This window comes from Astyanax mexicanus, chromosome 15 (assembly GCF_023375975.1).
Source record: "Astyanax mexicanus isolate ESR-SI-001 chromosome 15, AstMex3_surface, whole genome shotgun sequence".
Classification (NCBI taxonomy): Eukaryota; Metazoa; Chordata; class Actinopteri; order Characiformes; family Acestrorhamphidae; genus Astyanax; species Astyanax mexicanus.
In genome coordinates, this window is record NC_064422.1 from 17682373 (window position 1) to 17706568 (window position 24196).

At 37.6% G+C, this 24196-nt stretch overlaps 1 protein-coding gene across 2 annotated transcripts; it reads right to left on the minus strand.

Moving 5' to 3' along the window:
* Window positions 1–2472: 2472 nt before the first annotated feature.
* On the minus strand, window positions 2473–24144 carry LOC103041834 (sphingomyelin synthase-related protein 1). 2 transcript variants are annotated; one of them, XM_022666043.2, is made up of 7 exons: window positions 23971–24144; window positions 13625–13948; window positions 11611–11872; window positions 10392–10487; window positions 8949–9066; window positions 8128–8278; window positions 2473–6993 (listed from the first exon to the last, which is right to left on the minus strand). In XM_022666043.2, the coding sequence occupies exons 2-7, from the start codon at window positions 13911–13913 to the stop codon at window positions 6689–6691; spliced, it is 1221 nt and encodes a 406-aa protein (XP_022521764.1). In that variant the 5' UTR covers window positions 13914–13948; window positions 23971–24144; the 3' UTR covers window positions 2473–6688. The 2 variants fall into 2 exon arrangements, with proteins under 2 accessions (XP_022521764.1, XP_022521765.1); XM_022666044.2 differs by lacking the exon at window positions 23971–24144 and adding an exon at window positions 20738–21114.
* Window positions 24145–24196: the final 52 nt, after the last annotated feature.

The following is a 24196-nucleotide window of genomic DNA, read 5'->3' on the forward strand; positions in this document are numbered from 1 at the left end:
AAAGACAAGATCACGATTATCAAAAATGATTGAGATTACGTTTATTTATTGTACGATAAATCAATATTGCAATTATTGTGGCCTAACTACAACTACTACTACTGCTGATAATAACAGTGGTAATATTAGTACTAGTACAAGTAATGCTGTTTTTTATAGTTCATTCTCATCTTCACATACTCATCTTTATTCCTACACTTATGCATTTATGCACTGATTTTAAGGAGAAAACAATATTATGGAAATAAAAAAGTAGATGAAAAGGCTCCAGTACTGTTAAAAGACAAGGAACCCATAGACTTGGTTTCCTTTTTGGTACAGATTCTTCCAGCAGATTCTGTAACTCCTGGAATAGACTACAGCCTTGACTAGAGAAGTAGTGAAAGTTATATTCAGAGATTTCATTCATATTACAGCATAAATACACAGTTTTCACCTTCTAAACTGGACAGTAGTGATGATGCTGTATTTACAGTACATCACTAAATAACACAACTAATACGTCACAAGGCGTGAATTATGGAGGAAGCTTAGTACAATTTAAAACATTACATTTTAGCAGTATACAGTGATTCTACTAAATAAATGTTGTACAGAGGCTATTGCCAACCAGTATCCCCCCACCCACTTGTCGATAATCAGAAAATTCCTTACTTTTCCCAGTGTTCACTTAAATTTAAATCATAGTGAACAATTTAGGAATGTTGGTCTGTTACATACAGTTAATATTAATTAATGGTCAAATTTATTGTGAGAGATTCCCAAAACATTTGAGGAGGCAGCAATTTTTATTATACATTTTATTAGTGATGTCAAAAACATGTAGAACACACTGATAAAACATACTGTAAGGTAACAGCAGACAGGACGAATCAGCTCAGATCATCCCGCCCACCCTGATCCTCCCACCAACCCTCACCATTCCACCCACCCTGAATATCCCATCCACTGTGACTAGCCCACCCATTCCATTAATCCCACCCACCCTCACTATACCTCCCCCCCCATATCCCGCACACCCCTGCTGATGGACAGCTAAAAATGCAGCACTAAGACTCACTGGAGTCTGAAATACGGCGAGCTGTATGAGCTCCATCCAAACTCAACCTACTTAAACTCAACTTAACACAATTAGATGCTGTAAAATAACCTTAAAAGATTTAAGTTCAACTTCAATTCAGCTGTACATAAACTCAACTTGAAATTTTCTGGAAGCAAGTCATCATAAAAGCTGATAAATTAAATTGAACATAAATTCATCTTAAACCCCAAATAACTTAAATTCAATATAAATTGTAGTGAAATTCTACTGCATAAAAATGTTATTTAAATTCTGCAAAATTCAATTAATTAAGTTAAATTTTACAGAATTCAAATAAACATCTGCAGAACTTAAATAAAAATTCTTCTGGTTTTAAATTCAGCCTAAATCCAACTGTACTCAGTTAAAAGATTCGAATAACGTTAAACCTAAATTCTACAGAATTGGCCTTAAGTTGCGCTGGATTGAAGAGTGATTTTGTTTATTTATTTATTTTATTTTTTTACCAATTTCCCATTCCTCCCCTCTTGTATAACATCGACTGGATGAGTAAAACAGTGCAGTTTTTTAGGGATGAAAAACAGACTTTATATAATTTCCCGCACATTTACAAAAACCACCACAAATAAATTACATCTCACTTATTTCTGTGCAAAAACAACCCCCGCGTCCACCAAACACCAGGTGAAGCTGCAGGAGAACCTCCCTCAATAAACAGATCAGAACACACACATTCCCACCGATACACCAGCTCGGCTCCCGACATGTGCACCGAAATACAGCACATAATAATAATAATAATAATAATAATAATAATAATAATAATAATAATAATAATAATAAGCAACATATGAACAGGTTAAGACAGAGGCTGAACAGAGGGGGTGAACTGCTGCTGCAGACACTTCAGTTTTAGTTCAGTTTACCAACAGCTGAGCCAAAAATCCAGTTTACACAATTTTCTTATAACCCCATTTAGCAATAACTGAATCAATCCTAACTGCCATGACTTTATACACACTTAGCCTAAGGTTTTTAGAAAATACACACAAATATGATTTAGTAATAACTTCAGTCAGTATTTTTTTTTCCTTCAATAAATATAAAGGATAGTTTTCAGGATAGTTTCTCAGGGGGTTCTGGTGTAATTTTCTCTTTAATGTGGGGCCCTCTGTGATTTTATTCGTCCGGAACGACTGAATTACCTACTGTTTTTCGCTGAACTTTGAGTTTCGTCACCTTACGTTTAATAAAAAAGCTATTTGTTCACTGCTACGCACCGTAGTTACACTTTGGGCGTGCGTTTCCACGAAGATCCACATAAACACAACAGCGAGTAGACATGGAGGAGCTACTGAACGCGAGGTCACGTGACCGAGAAAGGCTAAAAACTCACTGGTCATCCTGTTTTTTCAATCGCAGTCCAGATGCACTGAGCAGAAGGGTAAAACATTTTTCACAGACGTCCCCCTGAGAAACTATATGACTATAAATGTAATTTCAAATGCTAATTCAAAGACACAGCCTAGTCTGTATCAACAAAAAACTGCCACAGCGAACAGTAACACCTAAAATGTTTAGCCCTATTGCTTTTTTTTTAAATGCCATATGAATATACAATTATAGGAGATGTTTTATAAAATTTACATATTTTAATTTTAATTAAATACATTTATTTCCAACTTAAATTTTTATTCTTCTGGCCATATATTTCCACATTGTGTAGAAATATTAGATTTAAGTTTAATTAAAAGTTCCACATAAACCTGGATATGCCAGCCATGTATGTTTATACATTTTAATTTATTAATGTTTAAAATAATTGAAACAATCTACTAGAAATACATTGGCATTCAACTTTGGGGTCAATAAGCAAATTCTAAAGCAATTTCTTCCTAAATTACCCATAAAAATTGACCTCTGCATATTATTCAATTTATGTCTAAATTTGAGGGAAAATAAAAATTGTGTAAACTGAATTTTTGGCCAAAGCATCACTTTCGGGAAAAAGTAGTTTTGTTAGGTTGTAAATTGTAAACTTTACAGTATAGAATCTTAGGTAGCATCATAAACATCACACATCGAGATAAGATACCATTAACATATCCGACAAAATCATTTTTGAAGAGACATGCTACTAATAACAGGTCATTGGCATCTGGAATGACAGTTAAGACAAGTGTTCAACCATTTTCATCCCAAGTTTTGGCGACTGTTCATTTTCACATATAACGGTACGACAGCAGCAAGGCAGAAGATCAGCAAATAGCAAGAAGGACAAAAAGGGGCGGGACTCGACTTAAACACAATATCCATGTACAAAAAGAAAATTAATAATAATAATAAAAAAGCCAATGTACACAATGTTAGTCTATTAGCATAATGCAGGTAGTCTAATACTGCTGAGCACAATGGCTAGGCCTGTCACGATATACTGTACCGGAAATAATTGCTTTGAACAATATTTTTATCATTTTTAAACAAAGTAGCGCTTTAATGCAGTATGGGAAATACATTTTCTTTGGCAATTCATATTGCCCATTAGTGATTTGCAGTATATTTGTGATTGCTGTTTATATACCATATTTTTCACATTATAAAGCACACTTAAAATAATAGATTTTTCCACAAAAATCGACTTTTAATCTAGTGCGCTTTATATATGAAATCTTCCAGTCAGGTTGTAAGGAGCAGTAAAGCCATTTCTCTGAATTGCAGCATTATTAAGAAGTTTTAGCTTAGTTCTCCATTAGCCACTAACCGCTATTTCCCTGTTCAAAGCTACTCCTAACTTCGGCTAGCACTGCTGGAGCAGCATTAACATTACCTGCTAACCGCACTAGCTTTTTTGCCGTTCAGAGGTGAGTATTATCGGACTACAGTCTGTATGTTTAGTGTTAAATAAAAGCTACATGGGCCAAACCACAGGCTAATATCACTCTGGCTTATCTGAACACTCAGGGTTCCTCAGTCTAGTGCTATTAGGTGGCATTAGCCGCTTTTGGCTAGTGGTTAGCTGCTAATGCTAATGCTACAGCCTTAGTGCTGGAGAAATTTGGAAATCCAAGCTTACTGTAAATAAACGGAAGCACTATACTCACCCAAATAAACAGTTTTCAGGAGAGAAATCTCTGTGGCTTAACATCCAGAGCTGGTTTGACGTTAAAGGAAAGTCTTTTTTATTACGATTTTGTGTACTTAGCTTAGCTTTACTTAACTTAGTTAGCCACCCCCCACCCCCCACCAACGAGACCTGCTGAACTAGAATTTCCTTATAATGTCTCTTAAAATGCGCCTTATAATCCAGTGTGCATTATTTATGAAGACAGACCAGAAACTAGACGTTTTTTGATAGCGCGCCTTATAATACAGTGGGCCTTATAGTGTGAAAAATACAATATAAAAAGAAAGAAAATACAATTATAATACTTTTTAGCCGCAGCTCTGTGGGAACAGAGTCTTCGTTATTGATGCACTGGTTGTTGCACAAACTGCACTTTTCTCCCACACAATAGATGGTGCTATATTTCACATACTAAATCCCTGCCTCCGACAGACAGCTAACAAAAGAAAAAACAACAAGCCAACTGGCTAACGTATTAGCGACATTCAATCTAATACACACACACAACCTTACAACTAAACACAACAAGCACTATCAAGATCATCAAAAAATAAAAAAGATCAAGGTCATGTCCACATACTGTACACTGAGAACATAATTATCGTGACAGGCCTAACAATGGCGAAATCGTTTTGCACAATTAAGAGTCATGGCAATAAGAATGAAGGCTAAAGTTACTCAGCTCAGACTGCAAAGGGTGTAAACTACAGGAGTTCAGCAAGTATCAGCAGCTTGTATTGCTTCTAACCGTTTTTACAATATTTTACACCTCTGAGCTTCATACTTTGGAATAAATAAAACAAAAAAAAGTGTTTTTTTTTTTTCTTTTTTAAAGGTACAATAAGTCATGTGTAATGACAGTGGTTTGGTCAGAAAGGTAATTAGAGTTATTCAGCTTTTAATGTAGTATTGTATATAAGTATATTTAGTATTCATTTTCTAGTAAAATTCTGTTTCTTTTTACTTTGTTTCCACAGCAGAAAGTTTGGACCATTTATTATAATATTATATCTTTATATATTTAAGTTTCTGTTCTAAGAAATAGTCAGTAATATAAGAGGATTTTACGCATGGTACCCATCAGAAGAGATCAGAATTTGACTTTAAATGATGTTTATAGTTTTAATGTAATCCAAGTTTACTAATTCATTAATTTAGATTTTAAAGACGCAGGTCCTAAAGGGAAAATAAGCCTAGATATTGACTTTTTTAATTTCATTTGAAAATCTGCTTTCAAAATGCTACAGCTCTGGAAAAAACATAAGAGAAAAAAAATGATTAAAAATGATGTGTTTCTTTGATTTTACCACATTGAAAACCTCTGGAATATAAACAAGAGGAAGATAGATGATCACAAGCACCAAGTGTGGCATAAAAAGTGGCATAAAATTATCCAAAAGCAGTGTGTAAGACTGGTGGAGGAGAAAACCAGGGTTATTCCACCAAATATTGATTTCTGAACTCTTACAACTTTCTGAATATGAACTTGTTTTCTATGCATTATTTGAGGTCAGAAAGCTCTGCATCTTTTTTGTTATTTTAGTCATTTCTCATTTTCTGCGAATAAATGCTCTAAATGACAATATTTTTATTTGGAATTTGGCAGAAATGTTGTCTGTAGTTTATAGAATAAAACAACAATGTTAATTTTACTCAAACATAAACCTATAAATGGCAAAATCAGAGAAACTGATTCAGAAACTGAAGTGGTCTCTTATTTTTCCAATTTTTTCCAGAGCTGAATGTAGTCCTAGACTAGGCTTAATTTCTTGTAAGGAAACTGCCCTAAAATGTTTTGGATTAGAGGTTTATTTTACTCCAGTGGTTTGTGCCACATATAAGCACATCTCACACAATTATTTTAGTAAATTTTTCTGCTAATGTTTGTCATAAGCTTGGCTGCAAATGCTACATCAACAATCCAGCCTAGTTAGTAGCAGTCACACAACAAAAAATGAAGTTAATTATTATTAATTTATAATTTATCAAAATAAATGTAGCTTCTTTTATCAATAATGCAATGCTGATGCATCTGTGCAATGGAAAATGATTCTTACTGTACCTTTAAACTGGAACAACCTCAACTCCAAATATAGAAAACATCAAAACTGCAAACAATCATGCAGCAGACTTAAATGTTGCTCAAAAAGCACCTACTATATTAGTATTTTTAGTGTATCTGTTATCTGGCAAATGAAAAATGACACCACATAATATCAAAACGTGAAGAGCGTCTTTGTTAGCTGTGCCTCCTAGCTGCAATCTGCACACGAGGTCCAGCTGTAGAGTGAGTGTTTCTCTATTATTCTCTAGTGAGTGTGTGAGTGTGTGTAAGAGGGCAGCACTGTCTGCGCCCACTAAAACCACGAAGTCTTAAGTCTTGCTGCTGGCTCTTCACTTAATCATGGCAACATGAAGCTGATCCACACCGTAGTATGCAGTATGGTTTAGGAACGAACACACACTCTGCTGCCCCCCGCAGGGCGGAGGAGCTGTAGAGTAAGTGTGTGTGTGTGCGTGGTTTATCTGATGAGTCTCCTGAACAGGGCTGGTCTGGAAAAGGGCCAGCAGTACTCGTTGGGCACGGGCCCGTTGACGTTGCACTCGAAGAAGGAGAACATGGGGAACCATATGCGCGCGCGGCGGCTGTGCTGGTACGCCCGCGTGTTGGCGAGCGTGTGGTAGTACAGGAACAGACGCGTGGTGATGTAGAAGGCGATGAAGACGTCGATGGAGTAGTGCTCGTGAGCGGCCAGGATGAAGAAGATCCCGAACAGGTTCAGAACCCACGAAAGTGTGTGGATGAAGTTCCAGCTCCGAGGCGTGTCTGCAGTACACACACAAGTTCAGAAAGATCACATTTAGATTATCTTTAGCATAACTTTACTTAGACCACTGTACTTCTTGAACTGAGATCAATAATATGATACTAATATAAACAAGATACATTCCAGCTAAGCAACAGTGGTCAGACCCAACTGTGAGGTTCCAGACTTAACTAGAGTCCAAGTCCTGCAGAAACTGTGAGTGTGATTCCAGTTCTGATTAATGGCTGGTTGCTATGGTGTTGCTAAGTGGTTTCTAGGTGGTTGCAAAGGTGTTGCTAAGCTATTTTGTTCCAAAGTGGTTGCTAAGTGGATGCTAAGGTGTTCCTAGGTAGTTGTTAAGATGTTGCTATAGTGTCCATGGTGGTTGCTATGCTGTTGCTAGGTCGTTGCTAACGTGTTGCTAGGTGGGTGCTCAGCAATGTATTCGCTTAAATAAGATTATAATGTATTTAAAATACATAGCAGAGCTATGGACACTAGCTTGCTATGGTATCTGTGGTTGTTGCAATGTTGTTGCCAGGTGGTTGCTAAGTAATATATTTGCTTAAATAAGATTATAATGTATCTGAAATACATAGCACAGCTATGGAGGTTAGCTTGCTATGGTATCTGTGGTTGTTGCTATGTTGTTCCAAGGTGTTTGCTAGGTGGATGCTAAAGTGTTGCCAGGTAGTTGTTAAGGTGTTGCTATAGTGTCCATTGTGGTTGCTATGCCGTTACTATGTGATTGCTAGGCCTTTGCTAACATATTCCTAGGTGGGTGCTCAGCAATGTATTCGCTTATGATTATAATGTATTTAAAATACATAGCAGAGCTATGGATGCTAGCTTGCTATGGTATCTGTGGTTGTTGCCAGATGGTTGCTAAGTAACATATTTGCTTAAATAAGATTATAATGTATTTGAAAAACATAGCATAGGTATGTAAGCTAGCTTGCTATGCTGTTGCTTGGTGGTTGCTAAGTAATGTATTGGCATAAATCAGATTATACTGTGTTTTCACATTGCTATGCAGAATCAGACGGAATGTTGGGCCCTTCAGTTATGAGAGTATTACTAAAAAAAAAAAGTGGAATCATTTAGGAACCACCAAAACTCAGCCTCAAAGTGTGTGTATGTGTGTTTTAACTCACACTCTGTGACGAAGAAGTTCAGCATGGTAAGGACGACGGTGTGTCCACTGAACATGTAATCCCCGCAAGTCTTTACTCCTGTCAGAGTCATCCCAAACCCACTCCATATAGCTACAGCTCTCTGCAGCTTCGCCCACATATCACCGTACATCTGTACAGAGAGAAAGAGAGAAAGAGAGAGAGAGAGAGAGAAACATTTGTTTACTACACGGATATCCTTTGAAAACACTGTTTAAATGCGTCCTAAAGCAGGTTCACACTGCACAGATATAGGCACTGGAACACAGAATCTTCTCACTATATTTACAGCTCGTACCAATCAGAGGAGACAACGCGCTCACGTGGTTTATTGGTTTGTATTTTGGTGCATTTAGGTTTATGTCTGTGTGAAACCAAACCAAAAAGAGGGAGAAAAGTATAGTAAACCAAGTAAACTCATCAACTGAAACACAACCACAAATGCTCTTTTATACTCACCAAATTAGGTTTTAATTCAGAAATCCTTACAACCAAGCTGAGATGTTTACAATAATGTAGAAGAAAATCCAACTTGTCATGCATTCTTTATTCCAGCACCCCATGTTGGCTTTATTTCCCCTTAAACATAAAAGTGTATACTAGTACTTTAATTAACACCACTAATAAAAATATAATTGCATTATTTTGTTTACATTTAAAAACCAAGTGCCATTATTATTCGCAGGTAATCACATAATATTGTCGTAATTATTTGGACTATATATTACATATATTAATAATATATGTAATATATATGTGTGTGTGTGTGTGTGTGTGTGTGTGTGTGTGTGTGTGGTGTGTACCTTTCCAGTACACTGCAGGTGTTGTCCCGGCACTGAAAGTGAAGTGACAAACATAGTGATGCAGCGCAGCATGAAGACTGTCCCCATTAAACTACACATCCTCCGCAGCAGGATTGACCTACACACACACACACACACACACACACACAATAAGAATAGAGCACACAGTGGAAAGACTTAAAAAAATATATAAGCACTATATATATATATATATATATATATATATATATATATATATATATATATATATAGCAAGAACAAAATTGCATTGTATGCAGTAAGAAAAGTGTGGAATGTATTAAGTAACAATACAGTAGTGAAGCTACAGTGGTGTAAAACAGTACATTTTGTAAAAAAAATATATTAGTTTCTACTACAGAATATCCTACACTGTGTACAGAACTTATATTAGTGAAAGAAAATAGAACATACAGTGAAGTGATGCAGCAATATTGTGTATAGTGGCCAAATGAAGACAAAGGGTATAAACCCATTTGGAAATCCTGCTGGCAGTTATCAGCATGAGGGCAGACAGACCGGTCTAATTTAACCTCAGTAAGAGTTCAAACTCCACACTGCGGTTCTCTCACACACGCTCTGGCTGAGCTATATTTAGAACTGAGCACTTTAGTCCAGAAAACTCAGGATGTTTTAAAGGAACAGTCTGCACAATTAGTTCCACCTTTTTACCTTGTCAATCAGTCAAGATATGTTTGGTGTCAAATATGAAAGCTTATTCTCACTGTGCTAAATCCACGTCTAATTTATACAGTGTGTGGAGGTTCAGTAATCTGTACTAGACATGATTATGCAGTTTCTGATACTGTCTGACTCACTATAATCTAAAACACGGTCTGAAGTACAGAGCAGAGTTATACACATAATCATAAAGGCCATTCTGCATCTGTACTTCAGTTCATTATCCAGATAAGTGAGTCACAGTGTCTCAAACCACACACTATTTTTATATCAGAATGTTTGTGGATATCACTTCTAATAAACTGATTGAGGGGAAGTGTTAGGGCAACATGGCTCTTCAAACTGAGATTTTTTGTAAAGACACATTCAAAACAGAGGGATATAAGAATCACTGGCAATATGGCAGCACAACCGACCATAGGAACCCCCAAACTTTAGCGCCTCACTGCTATAGCTATAACTGTATTAGGTTCTTGAAGGGTTGTTCCAATTCTTAAGGGGAGGATTTAAGAGTTACACTCGAAAACAAGGGGTAGGGTACAAAACAGAAATTGCACTGAGCCTTAGTCCACTGGAGCACACAATGCACTGAGTACTATGATTATAATAATAAATATTCAGCAATTTCAAAAATGCTAATTCTGGCAGTAATTTGAAACATTTCAATACAGTAACGGAGATGTTTAAACAGTGGATTATCAGCACATTGACAGTGTGTGTATATATAAGTTTGTATGTTGCTACCTGTGTTTGTGCAGCAGCAGCACGAGTAGCCAGATATTACACAGGATCAGTCCGCACGCCTCGGCCATGGCGAAGGCCCAGGGGATTCTGGGTACACTGCAGGAAAGAGAGGAGGAATCATTAATCCTCTTACAGACAGGCTGAGCTTCTTCTGATTTTAATAACAGCATTATCACTGCACTCAACCATGTGACAATTACACCAGCAGCTCCAGTGTGAGATCTGTACTGCTACTGTCAATTAGGAGGGACAAGCTACTGAACAGTATATATGTATATATACACAGCGTTGGAGAAATAAGTTCTCTGATTTTGCTATTTATAGGTCTATGTTTAAGTAAAATTAACCTTGATGTTTTATTCTATAAACTATGGACAACATTTCTCCCAAATTCCAAATAAAAATATTGTCATTTAGAGCATTTATTTGCAGAAAATTATAAATGACTGAAATAAAAAAAGATGCAGAGCTTTCAGACCTCAAATAATGCAAAGAAAACAACTTCACATTTATAAAGTTTGAAGTGTTCAGAAATCAATATTTGGTGGAATAACCCTGTTTTTTAATCACAGTTTTCATGCATCTTGGCATGTTCTCCTCCACCAGTCTTACACACTGCTTTTGGATAACATTAAGCCACTACTGGTGCAAAAATTGGAGTGCGTTATTAGTATCATGACATTCTGGATCATTGACTTCTGTTACAAATATGATAAAATTCTTGTATTCTTTCTTATATCTTAGCTATGGGTGTGCCATATCATATCGTATGCAATAATAAAATTGAATTCATTCTTTTGCAGAAGTGTAAATTCTTAAAATAATATTTTTAATTTAGTGTTTTGTCATATCGCGAAGAGCTTTGTTAATCACAAAAATACCATGTTGTTAAAGTCTACCAGCTAGCTTTGACCTTAGCATTAGTCTTAACTTTCTGAGAAAAGTTACCCATTTGACCTGCTATGAGGCTATAAAGCCATGGTCAACCCTGGATGCACACGTCTACCTCACATATGGCCTCCACTGATGGAGTTTTCTCCTAAATTATTTAAATCTCCTCTTGATGGCATCATAGAGCTTTTTGAACTGAGCTAACCAGGCTAAAGTACAGCCGCCAAACATGGTGGAGGTAGTTTTATCTACAAACTGCAGTAAGAGCTAGCCAGGCTGAAGTACAGCAGGAGATGAAAACACAATTTAATGTGTTAAATCTGCTCACCTGTCCAGGAAGATGTCGGGCAGTGGAGGATAGGTGCGCATGTCCGGCACGCGCTCGTGCACGATCACCATTACAAATGAGGTAAAGCCGAAGACAAAAACTACGTAGATAGAACTGAGGACAGTTTTCCAGTATTCCGGGTCCAGCCGGCGACTCTGCTGCTTGTGCTTCCCATTACTGTACTGATACTGCTCTCCAACGAGGGAGTCCACAACACTGTCACAGTCCCGCACCGACTCTCCGTTACATAACCACTCCGCACCTACACATATATACACACACAAATACATATATAACATTAAAATAAATCAGAATATACATAAAGTCAGTGAGAGTGTCTTCCTGTAATTAACTCAACATTAACAATAGAATAAGCATTAATAAACATAAAGAGCAAGTTTCTCAGACGGGGGTTAAGACTAGCCTAAAAAGAGAGAAGTGGTGTCTATACTAGCTCTCTGTATCTCTTTCTTTGTATCTCTCTCTCTGTATCTCTCTCTCTGTATCTCTCTCTCTCTGTATCTCTTTCTTTGTATCTCTCTCTCTCTGTATCTCTTTATCTGTATCTCTCTCTCTCTCTCTCTCTCTCTGTATCTCTTTCTCTCTGTATCTCTCTCTTTGTATCTCTCTCTGTATCTCTCTCTCTGTATCTCTCTCTCTCTGTATCTCTTTCTTTGTATCTCTCTCTCTGTATCTCTTTATCTGTATCTCTCTCTGTATCTCTTTCTCTCTGTATCTCTCTCTTTGTATCTCTCTCTTTGTATCTCTCTCTTTGTATCTCTCTCTTTGTGAAGTAATATCTTTCACATTACCCTTGCCCTTTTCTCAGTACTGTCTTCAGGGCTGGCTGTGACCGAACTCAGGGGTACTGGTGTGACCTCTCTCCTGGATATGTTTCCTCATGCAGCTCCCTGATGAGCTTTTTGGCTTTGTCCTTTCAATCTTCACCCTCAGCTCAACCTGTTCTGGGGCTCCTTTAACTGATCATGGCTGAATAATAAGAGCTCAGTTCATGGAAGTGACAAACCGTGAACCGCAAACACTGCTATTCTTCTTTTAAAAGAACATCCAGCTGAACATAATATTTTTATGTTTATTTAAATTTATAGACACCCTTATCCAAAGCAAACTGCAGAAGAGCTTCTTTTTAGTGCAAACTACATATACCTCCACCAATAACCAGTCTTTGCACATCCTAACTGTGCGTGATTTATCCAATTACTGACTTAAGAACGTTCTTTATCTTTTAGAATATTTGGTCCAGTTGGTTTAACCAAGATTTATTTGTATCTAGGACTGATTTGTTCTAGCTTTTAAAAGCTGTGATTAATTGGCTGTAGTGGGAAACACTTTGAAAAAGTGGTACATATACAGCTTTGAAAACAATTAAGAGACCACTTCAGTTTCTGAATCAGTTTCTCTGATTTTGCTATTCATAATAGCATAATAGCATAATAACTTAATCAGGTACACAAATGAGTAAAATGAACCTTATGGTTTTATTCTATAAACTACTGAATACATTTCTTCCAAATTCCAAATAAAAACAGTGTTATTTAGAGCATTTATTTGCAAAAATGGTCATGCAAATCTTTCAAACCTCAAATAATGCAAGTTTATATTTGTAAGTTTTCAAAAATCAGAATAACCCTGTTTTTTAATCACAGTTTTCATGCATACACACTGCTTTTGGATAACTTTATGCCACTCCTGGTGCAAAATTTCAAGCAGGTCAGCTTGGTTTGATGGCTTGTGATCATCCATCTTCCTCTTGATTATATTCCAGAGGTTTTCAATTTGGTAAAATCAAAGAAACTCATATTTTGTGGTGTCTTATTTTTTAGAGTTGTAGATGAGGTATGGAGGTGAAAAGGAGGGGTTTAAAGTGCTGTGTTTAAAACTGTACACATCCATACACAGCATGTGTGGTCTGGTGTGACTTACCCTTATTTACTAGCTAATTTGCCTCCTACAGCTCAGGTATATGGGCTAGATGCTATTTGAATAAACCTACCGGCGCCCCCTTGTGGCGAGTGTGCATCGTGAGAGAATCCCAGCTCCTCCAGCACGTCAGCGTTTTGTTTCTGCAGCTTGCGCAGAGACACCATGAGCCTCTTGATGTCCCCCAGCACTTTGAGCTCGAGCGGAGGGGAGCGCAGGTCGTACTCTGTGAGGGTCAGGAGGCTGGTTCCATCCAGCCTGTGTTTATTACACAGCAGGTCCACATAGTCACAGAACCCTTCTTCCCGCAGCCAGCGGCCCACCTGCTTCACCGACCAGTGACGGACCCCCTGATGAGCCATTGTACTGCTGACAAACACAGCACACTGCACTCACACTGCATACACACACAAACAGAGAAAACATTAAACACCATTAATTCATGAGGCTTCATTCTCAGTCCCACAGCGACAACATGGTACTGTTAAAAAGTCTGGAATAACTTGGTGATATGTTTTTTTTTTACATTTTAAAACACAATAATGACTATAAGGTTACAGATATGGGGTATAACGATTACAAATCTTGTGGATCAAATCATATCACAGATTTTGGGAATATTAAAACAAACAAGATGTCTGCAGTGACTGAGAGATTTGTATTGGGTATTTGGTAACTACTTAGTCTTTTCTGTACCTGCACCTGATCTGCTTCTGAGTGACTCTCAGAAGGGGTGTGTCTGTAGCACTGGTAGAGTATTTAGGGTAGCAGAAGATGTGTTGGATACTTCTTTGGCAATTTTTACTTCATAAAGTAGTGTGATTGCGAGGTTTGGTCCTGTTTTGGTCTCCAGAACACACGGCTGATGCCCCTGCAAACGTGATGCCATGCAGGTTGTATTATTAAAACGAAATAATAACAATAAAAAATGCTAAAGACATTATTTATTCTGTGTTTATTTATTTATTTTTAACAAATGGGTACATGTTTCATGTGCATACCCAACCAAGAGGGTTAATCCATACGAATCCATACGATTAGCCATGGGCTGTTACACCACTATAGCGCATAATGTAGATTTTCAGGATAAACTCAACCAAACAAAAATGTAATTTTAAATGTTTTGTTCAATGTTTCATATTAATGACTTCACATTGTAATGTCATCTTCTGCGTCAATGCCTTCTTGATATTTTCAGTATGCTCTTCCCTCAGTTTTGCAGATTGACACAGCCCCAACTACAGTTTGATCATAAATGCGTGGTAATATACAGCTATTTGATTTCCAAAAAGCATTATATTTTCTGATACAAATACAGTAGTACAGCCAACCAACTGGGGCTGCAGCTAATGATTATTTTCAATATTTTTAAGTCGACTAATCTGATGATTATTTTTTCAAACAGTTAACGATTATTTTTGACAAATGATAGAAACAGATGAACATGGGATTTAAAAGCCATTAAAATGTCCTGATGTTGTTTAAACATGGAATGTGCTGATATTTAGTGAGTAGATATGTAATCTGGCAGCCATTTGGCAACCAACTGGAACACCATAGCAACCACATTGGAACACCACAGCAACTATAATGTATATGAACGCCTCATTACGGGCTGGAGCATAATCCAGCGTCACCGAAAAATCATTTATACACTTATTTATACACTTGTTAATATGCCACACCATATTTTTGTCTTTGTTAAAGAGCATAACACAAAGTATTTCAGCATGAAAGCACATATTTGTAATGTGTAACAACGTCCCTGTAACATTACTACATCTCTGCTGTTTGTAACAAACCAAACCATGTGAAAATCGGATAAAAATGGGCAGAATTGTGATTATTATAGTTGTATTAAAGACCTTCCTCAATACAAATAGATGCACTTGGGACGCATAGGAGAACAATCCAATATGGCGGCTGCACTGAACGTCAGCTCCAACAGGCGGTGTCAGTCTATGAGGCGTCTACGTGTATTACGTCTATGATAGCAACCACACAACACCACCAAATCAACCATAACACCATAGCAACTAGCAAGCAACACCACACAAATCACCTAGAAATACCACAGAAACCTTTTTGTGGTTTCCCCAGGAAATGACATGAAAATTTACTTCTTATCTTTTTACAAATCAATTTTGGCAAGCTATCCATCTTCAGCATCAGAGACAATGCACAACCATATGATTCTCTACAGTATGTTCGTTTTTGCTGGTTCTTTTCCGTTTTGATCATGTAGTTCAGTGCTACCTTAGAGAAGGAAGAATTGTGTTTTTTTCTGCTGGAAAACAGAGCATTTTCCATCATAGTTTAAATTCTAACTAGCTTTTATTCAAGAGTAAAAAGATGGCGGGCATGTTCTACTGTAAATTAGTTCTACACTGCAGACTGTAAACTGTTTAATCACCTTCTGAGAACACTCCTCACTGCTGGGTGAACGAACGTAAAATAGGACAAGGCAAATCTGTAAGTAACTCCAGCTACACAGTGTATAAAACAATATACAGTAGAACACATGACAGACAGGTCAGAACCATGGATATAACTACACAAAACCTACCCATTCTGGAACTAGCTGAACTAGTACTGTAATAATTATTATCTCTGCAGCTGTAGGTCCTTCTCAGTCTCAGCACTCCCCGCCAGCCTTGAGGCTGTAACGTAATCAGCTCAGGGTTCAGTTCAGCAGATCAGTCCAGCGGAGCGATTTTAAAACACTGCTGATAAACCCACCCCAACGCTGGAAAAGCCTCTGGCACCGAACCAAGTAATTCATTAAGACTTAACAACCAGACCACTCAGCCTAATGGAGATCAGTTCGTCTGCAGATGGAAAAACTGAGTGGGACGGAGGGTGGAGGGGTCGGACTGGAAAAAAGGTATAAAACTAATGTTTAAGAATAACGTTTCAATTATTGACACCTATAAATGATATTCAGAACCAGCACACAAAATCTACAACATAAAAAATCATCACCAGCAAAATAAATGCCAATACTGGATAACTTGTTTTGTCTGGATATTTGCACGTTTCAATTTTGTTTGGATCTAATTAGCAGGTGTGAAAGTCCCATGGAATATTATTTGGTCCAATAGGATCTACTGAACCATGGTCCAGTGTGTTTGCAAAAAAAAAAAAAAACTTGTAAATGGTTCTAAGGCTGCAACTTGCAATTCTTTTAATAATCAATTAAAGTGTAAATATACAGAAAATAGTCAGAAAAGACTGTGAAAAATATGTGTTATTAAAAAAGTTTGATTTTCTTTTACTCTGAAACACCGCATTTAATGTGGAATGAAAAACTATAAATAAATGTACTAAAAAATGTTTAACTACTCTAGCAGACTCTAGTAACATTGATTGACAGAAAAAACAGAACTTGTCGCTAATGTTAGCTTGACTAAAACTACAGCCATATTTAAGGTGGAATTTAGGGTGGAAGGTAAACTCGGGGAAAAAATGCTAAGGCTAACTTGGGTATAAATTTACAAAAAAATGAGACACATCTTGTTTAGCTACTTTAGCAGGCTCTAGGAACATTGAGTGGCTTTGGGTGGCCCACTGCCATACTGCCCCACTGCTCCATATTAGGGGGGTAGCAACTGTATTTATGAGTATGATAATGTAAACACAACTAGTCCATTATTAAATTAGTCAATATAATCGATTAGTTGTTGCAGTCCTAGACGGTTTAGGCCTTTTATAGATATATAACAATTATAGATAGTTGAGGCAGGCTTCTGTCAGTCATTAAAACATACATTAAAATAGCTTAAAAAAAAGTGTACCCTTGGCTCACAGGTGCATCGCCCAGCTGTACAGGTCCAACAGATTACATTGGTGATTACTGTATCTACTGTAACTGTAGATTAACCCTTATTTCTAAACAGATAAAGAGAATTCAGAGGTGAATCTGATATACCTGCACTCTGAGGCAGATTCTTGCCAAACTAAAAACACACCAGTACTCTTCTACAAACCAGTCAATGTCAAGTATACAGAGATTTCGTCCAAATAGATGATGATGACAGCAGGATGTAATAAAAGGCTTTATTGCGCTCAGTCACTAAACTGCAGTGTGAAACCAAATCTAACCAGATTATTGTAGGGTATACAATCTGACAAACACATTTACCCTGGTTTGGACTCTGATCTGGAGTTTTAGGTGTAAATTTGTTCCGCCCGATTAGTTATCTTGAAACACAGACAGGCAAGAAGGCATGCAGCTATAAAATGTCATAATGTTTTGGCTTATCACTGTATAGATAGACTAATAGATACCCAAACAGGCAAGAAAAAGAGCAGGTAGGAATGAGTACTCCCCTACACATATGTAACAGTGTTTTGAAAAAAGCTTTGTGAGGATATCACCAGAAAAGTCCCACCTCCTGCAAATTGAGTTGTGAAACTAACATTTTCAACCAAACTCTGCTCTGGGGGCTTCGTTTTCTGCGCAATTATCAAGTTTTTTTTTTACTTTGCATCATACATGCATCGCAAAATGTGAGTTGCCGAGGATCAGGAATGATACATCAGTTGCGTCCTCAAAATCAATCTAAACTTTAGCCTTGGATTTGGGATGAAGCTAATGTGTTTCAGCAGTATTACCAGGAAGCGAGACCTGCTTTACCTTGCAAATTATGTTTCGGCTGTTCAGCTAAACCACACACTCCCCACACCAGCTTCTGCCCAAACTGCTGACCCAACACACAAACATGCACAGTTTACAAAACTGCAAACAACACTGAATTAGAGAGGACACTCAGTATGTCTGCAATACTCTCTTTCTGTATACTAAATTATTATACTGGATACTGAAATTTTCAAGATGCCAAATTAATAAATCATACTGGATACTCAGGGCACCTGAATAACTTTTTGACAGAAAACTATTCTGTCACCTGTCCCAAAATGTATTTATACTTTAAGTTTTATATTCATATAAATGTATTCCAAACTATTCACTCATCTGTAAAGAAAAGCTCATTTCTTTAATTTAACTCTGCATATTAATGAGAAATGCTTGCACTGTATATTACTTCAGAACCGTTTGCGAATACCTAAAGCTGATCTAAAGCTGCACTACTAGTCTACTTATCTAAACTGCTCCACTGCAGACAGAGCAGCGCTGATTCAGGGAAACTGTAGTCCGGGCGTGACCGAGTTACTCAACTCATCACCCTTCCCTTTAATTCTACTGACACACACACACACTCACACCAGTGCTCACATGTCCACAGCACCACTCCCCATTATCCCCACCAATACAAACAGCCAGTGTTCCCCTTTACTCAAGCATTTAGATGCCGAGGAATATTTGATTGCAGTCAGCCCAACAAGAGCAAGAGCATCACTAAAATCATGTAAGATGATAAATTCTGCCACTCCAACACACCCCAAAAGCCAACTGGATGGAACTCACTTCAGCAATCACCAATGTAGGACTGGTTATCGTTTTAAAATTTTCGATACCAATACCGATACGATACTTTGAATTCAATACCAAAACCCACACAATACTTTTTAGATGTTTTTTGTCAATTGTAACCAAAAATTATAAAAACCAATAATTATTCTCACAGCCTGTCAACAAGGAGAGCCTCCATCTTTCTGAATCATGTTTGAATGAAAGCAATAAGCATGTTTATTTGTGGCGTTTATTAAGAACAAAAACAGCAGCATTACTTTAACTGATTAAACTTTAAATCTTTTCTCTAAGCATATTGCTGATTTAAGAGTTCTTTTTAAGAAATATCAGCATTAGATTAAAATATATTTATATTAGTGGTGTCAGTCAATAAAAAATGAATAATAATCATGATTTTTCTTTTTTTTTTGAATGCTGGTACTTCCCTGTATTTTGGGGAGGAAGACAGTAACAGTAGTGTAGTGTAGTGTGGTTTCCTTCTGGCAGACATACCACATTATAATATCTCAGGCAAGAGTGCGAAAGAGAGAGAGGGAGAGACAGACAGCATGAGAGAGTGAGAGACTGAGAGTGTGCCTCTCTCCGCGTTTGTCGTGTTTATGTGCATTTTTAATGCAAAGTATCAAAAATAGGCTCCAATTGTTTTTTTGTTTTTTTTAGACTTTTTTGACATTTTGGTCAGTACTTTTTTTGTATTAAATATCGATTCCCAGCCCTTGTCCAATACTGTCAGGGTTAATGCCTTTAGAAAGTGGTTCAACAATGACAGATAGAACCACATGGACAAGAGGTTATTTTGGCAAACCTTTATCAGCAACAAGCTCTACAATAAAGACTTACATTAATAAATACTTTTCTGGAGTAAATAGAAGAAAAAGGACCATACAGACCATCCAAGGACATCCATGTCTTTTTTAACAAGACAATGCAAAGCCTGATATTACATAGGCATGGCTGTGGAAGAAGAGCTATTTATGTCTTATTTGCATTTTATATTCTGTCCTAGTCGTACAATATTCCATAATGAAAACAACCAACACACCTAATTTTAGCTTTTTTCAGTGCACTTTTCTATTCAACCAGTCAAAAGTACCAATTAGTTTAGTGTTTTTGTCAAGATTTAGCAGCTAAGCCTTGAAAAGACCAGTACAGCAAGAAAACACTAATAAACACAACATATTATGTAACTGAAGTCATTAGTCTAAATGTGATTAGTCTAACAGAGCTGCTGCAGCAAATCTTGTTTTTTTTTTGTATGCCCCTCAACTTTCTGCCAACACTCTATCACCAGGGGTGTGTAGACTCATCTAGATTTCTCCAATACTTTGGTGAAACTGTTGGTGATGTTATCTAAAAGTACAATATTTTTCCCATATTCACCAATTTCCTATTTACTGTGTTGTGCATAAATACTGAGCAGTTATACATTGTTTACCTTTCAATACCTTTATACTTAAAACAATATAGCTTGTTAAAGGCTTCACCTTATTATTACACCTTACTGTAACTTGTATGGTTATTTCTCTTCTCTGCAGTAAAAGCTCTAGTACAGTGTACCTTTTAAAACTACATCCATCCAGTTTCTCACTGTGCAGCAGCTAAACTCACAGGAACCCTCATTATTCCCATTTTGGATCATTTTTAAAAAATAAAACACTGCAGCTGCAGAAGCTAAACCAACACAATACCACCAACTCAAAAACACAGAGATAAATATAAGAAGAAGAAAAGCCTGTAGATCTCTGTACTCACTGTCAAACTGGAGTTAAAGTGGAACTGGTTTCTAACCACTTCTAGTCCCAACAGTCTCTGCATGTTCAGCTGATATGACAGCCCACATTACCCATACTGCACTGTCCCTATCTCTGTCCTGGCGGGCGAAAGATCTTCTCCACATTGCGCTCTGGCCAAAGAGCACAATCCTGTCCTGCTGGATAAGAATATCGCACTGCTAAGCACTCGCACTCAATCTGCACATTGTGTCCAACAGAGCAGAGTCCAACATGGATACATCTCTCAGGGAATTCCCAGTCAGACTCAGAGCAGTGTAGAATGGGAGGAGATCCGAAACCAGTTCACTGTGGCAGCTCTTGAGCCACTGTTACACTATGTTGATAAACCAACTCTGGAATGGTGGTATTATTTTGTTTTTAAACTGAAAGCAGAAACATTTCTTAGTGGAGAAGGGATAAAATATTGTGTTTAATGGTACCAGTGTACTGGAACGGCCATCACTGCTAAGCCTAATATATTCATACTAAAAACTGGGGTGTCGTGTCGCTTTTCACAGTTTTTCTGGTCACGCGTCTTTACCATACTTGCCTCACATGTACAGCCTCTAAAAGAGGATCTGGCACAGTTTTACTGAACGCAAGTGACTGGTGGAGCAATGGAGACTTCAGAAGGTGAAACTCAGACCTCAGTGGTTCATTCGCCCATAGTAACACCAAAGAAAGTGAGGTTTCTGACTGAGCGCATTCTCTCTCTGACTGAACATAACCTGGAATCAGATTCATCCGCTCTAAAAGGAGACCTCATCACATCCACATATTTTAAAATTATTCTTCCACTTGCTCGTGCAATTACCCATTCTCACCAAACAGGGCCCTAAATCCCAAAACTTGCGAACATCAGTTTCAAGATGGGAGGAGCTGGAGACTTGAGGATGAGGTGGGGTGGTGATCATCCAACATCCTGACCTCACTAATGCTGCTCTTGTTGCTGAATGCAAAAAAATACTCACAGCAATGTTCCAAAACCTAGTATAAAGCCTTGAGTCATGATCAAATACAATTTTAAGACTCACACCAATTATAAAAAAAAGCTTGTCCAAAACAATAGTGCTGCTTGCGCCCCTGTGATCTCCACCTGAGGAGTGATCAGTCACTATAATTTTGTGCACTGTAATGCTCAATCAATACTGTGCTTTTGAAATACAGTATTGCTGTATAACCAGTTTTATACATATGTGTGAGTAAAATGAACATGGTTGTTTTATTCTTCGAACAACAGTTTTCCCAAAATCCAAATAAAAATATTGCCATTTAGAGCATTTATTTGCAGAAAATAAGAAATGGCTGAAATAGCAAAAAAGATGCAGAGCTTTCAGACCTCAAATAATGCAAAGAAAACAAGTTCATTTTCATAAAGTTTTAAAAGTTCGGAAATCAATAGTGGATGGAATAACCCTGTTTTTTAATCACAGTTTTCATTCATCTTGGCATGTTCTTTTCCACTAGTCTTACACACTGCTTTTGAAAAACTTTATGCCACCCTTGGTGCTTGGTTTGACGGCTTGTGATCATCCATCTTCCTCTTGATTAAATTTTAATTAGGTAAAATTTACCTAATTAGCTTTTAATTAGAAAAAATAAAAGGAATTTTACATTTTGAAGCAGTCTCGTATTTTTTCCAAAGCTGTAGTTTGTCAGCCGTTTTATACTGCTGTTTGAAATCACAACAGTACATTCTATTCCCTATATCAATCAAATCCCAATGACAATCAAATTAGTAATATAATACAGGAAATTGACAAATCCTGCACCTAACAGCTGGGGTTATGCATAGGGCTCAGCCAGGATCTACTACTCACTCAACTAACAACAATAGCAAAACCACCACAATCTGATACTGGCTCGACAAGAATCCAGAAGCACAGCCTAACACTATGTTCATGGTCCATTGCCTCAACTGCCAAGTAACAGACCTACCAAAAAATAACCTATGAACACATAGAATCCCTCCTTAATCTAAGCTCACTTCCTTTAACTATGGCAACAACACACTTACCTAAGCACAATCACACACAATAAATCACATTATAAGTTGCGTGAGCAGAACACAGCAACCACTACCATCTGATACTGGCTCGACAAGAATCCAGAAGCATAGCGAACTATGTTCATGGTCCGTGCCTCAACTGCCAAGTACTCAGACGTCTTAGGAGTCCTTGTGGATATATCAAAATTACATTTGAATTTTTTTATAACAAGATGATCATTTGAATCAGGTGCTTTAGAGCTAGGAAGCACTTAAAACATGCAAGGCAGGAGGCGGAGGAGGTATCCAAGACAAGAGATGATAGAGAACATCTGCTTCAACATGATTAATCTAAGAAAAGTTTTCTAACTGCACGAGGTACCGATTAAAGTATGATGTGGTGTAAAAGAGCAACACTGAGGGCATCACTATGCCTCTGAGGATTAAATTAGAACATATGGGCTGTGTCCAAATCCTCACACTAGCAAGCCTCGTTACATAGTGAATGTTCTATTAGTGATGGAACGCTAATTCAGACGATAACGTAACCTGACGTTGCTGTAAACGTTAAACGTGTTCACTAGGTGCTTCACAAATAAATAGTCAAGCGTCAAGTTAGTTAGTTTGATGTGAGATTAACTATGATAGGTTACGTTAGCTAACTTAACTAGGTTAACGTTACATGGTTCACTTTTTGGAGCACAGCCCGGGTCTCAGTAGTTTATCTTGCTAGTAAACTAGACAGTGGCTATAGCGTTATGTAGTTAGTGTAGAGGACATTATAATTTAATTTAAACAAATATTAAACATTAGTTATATGGATCATATTAAACCAAGCTAGCTTAGCTGGCTAGACAGTCAGGTTAGGTTAGCAAGCTAGAATTAGCGTTTGTTTATCAACCTAGGTTAGCTAACCTATTGCTAGGTTAGCCAGTAATGCTAAGGCTATGCTAGCTGGCTAACTGAACTCGTTATAGGGGTGAAGAATAAGCAGCAGCAGGTAAACAAGCCCAGTATCCGTGTCCACACCCCCTATTTTAGGCACCGCGACCTTTCAGTTGCGTGTTTATTAATCAGGCTCCTGTTCTGAGTGTTTAAACCCCAGACACAGTGTTTCAGCTAGCTTAGCTAACGCTAGCATGGGCGCTAACTGACCCAAGGCTGGCTAAAGCTCCAGTTGACCCAGCTTATATTAAATTGAGCTGAATAAAGATGAACACACTCACCGGATTTAATCATCAGAGCGCTGAAATATTTCTGCTGCTGATCTGGGTTTAATATCAGACTGGGGAACAGGACTCCAGCTCGGCTCTGGGTTTAGATTTAGTCCGCAGTAAATCATTGCGCCCTGACTGCACTAACCACGGGCTGTAAGCACACTGACAGATGTGCACGTGGATGTGCGCGTGCGCGCGGGCGTGGGTTGCAACCCTGACGTCCACTTGAAACGTT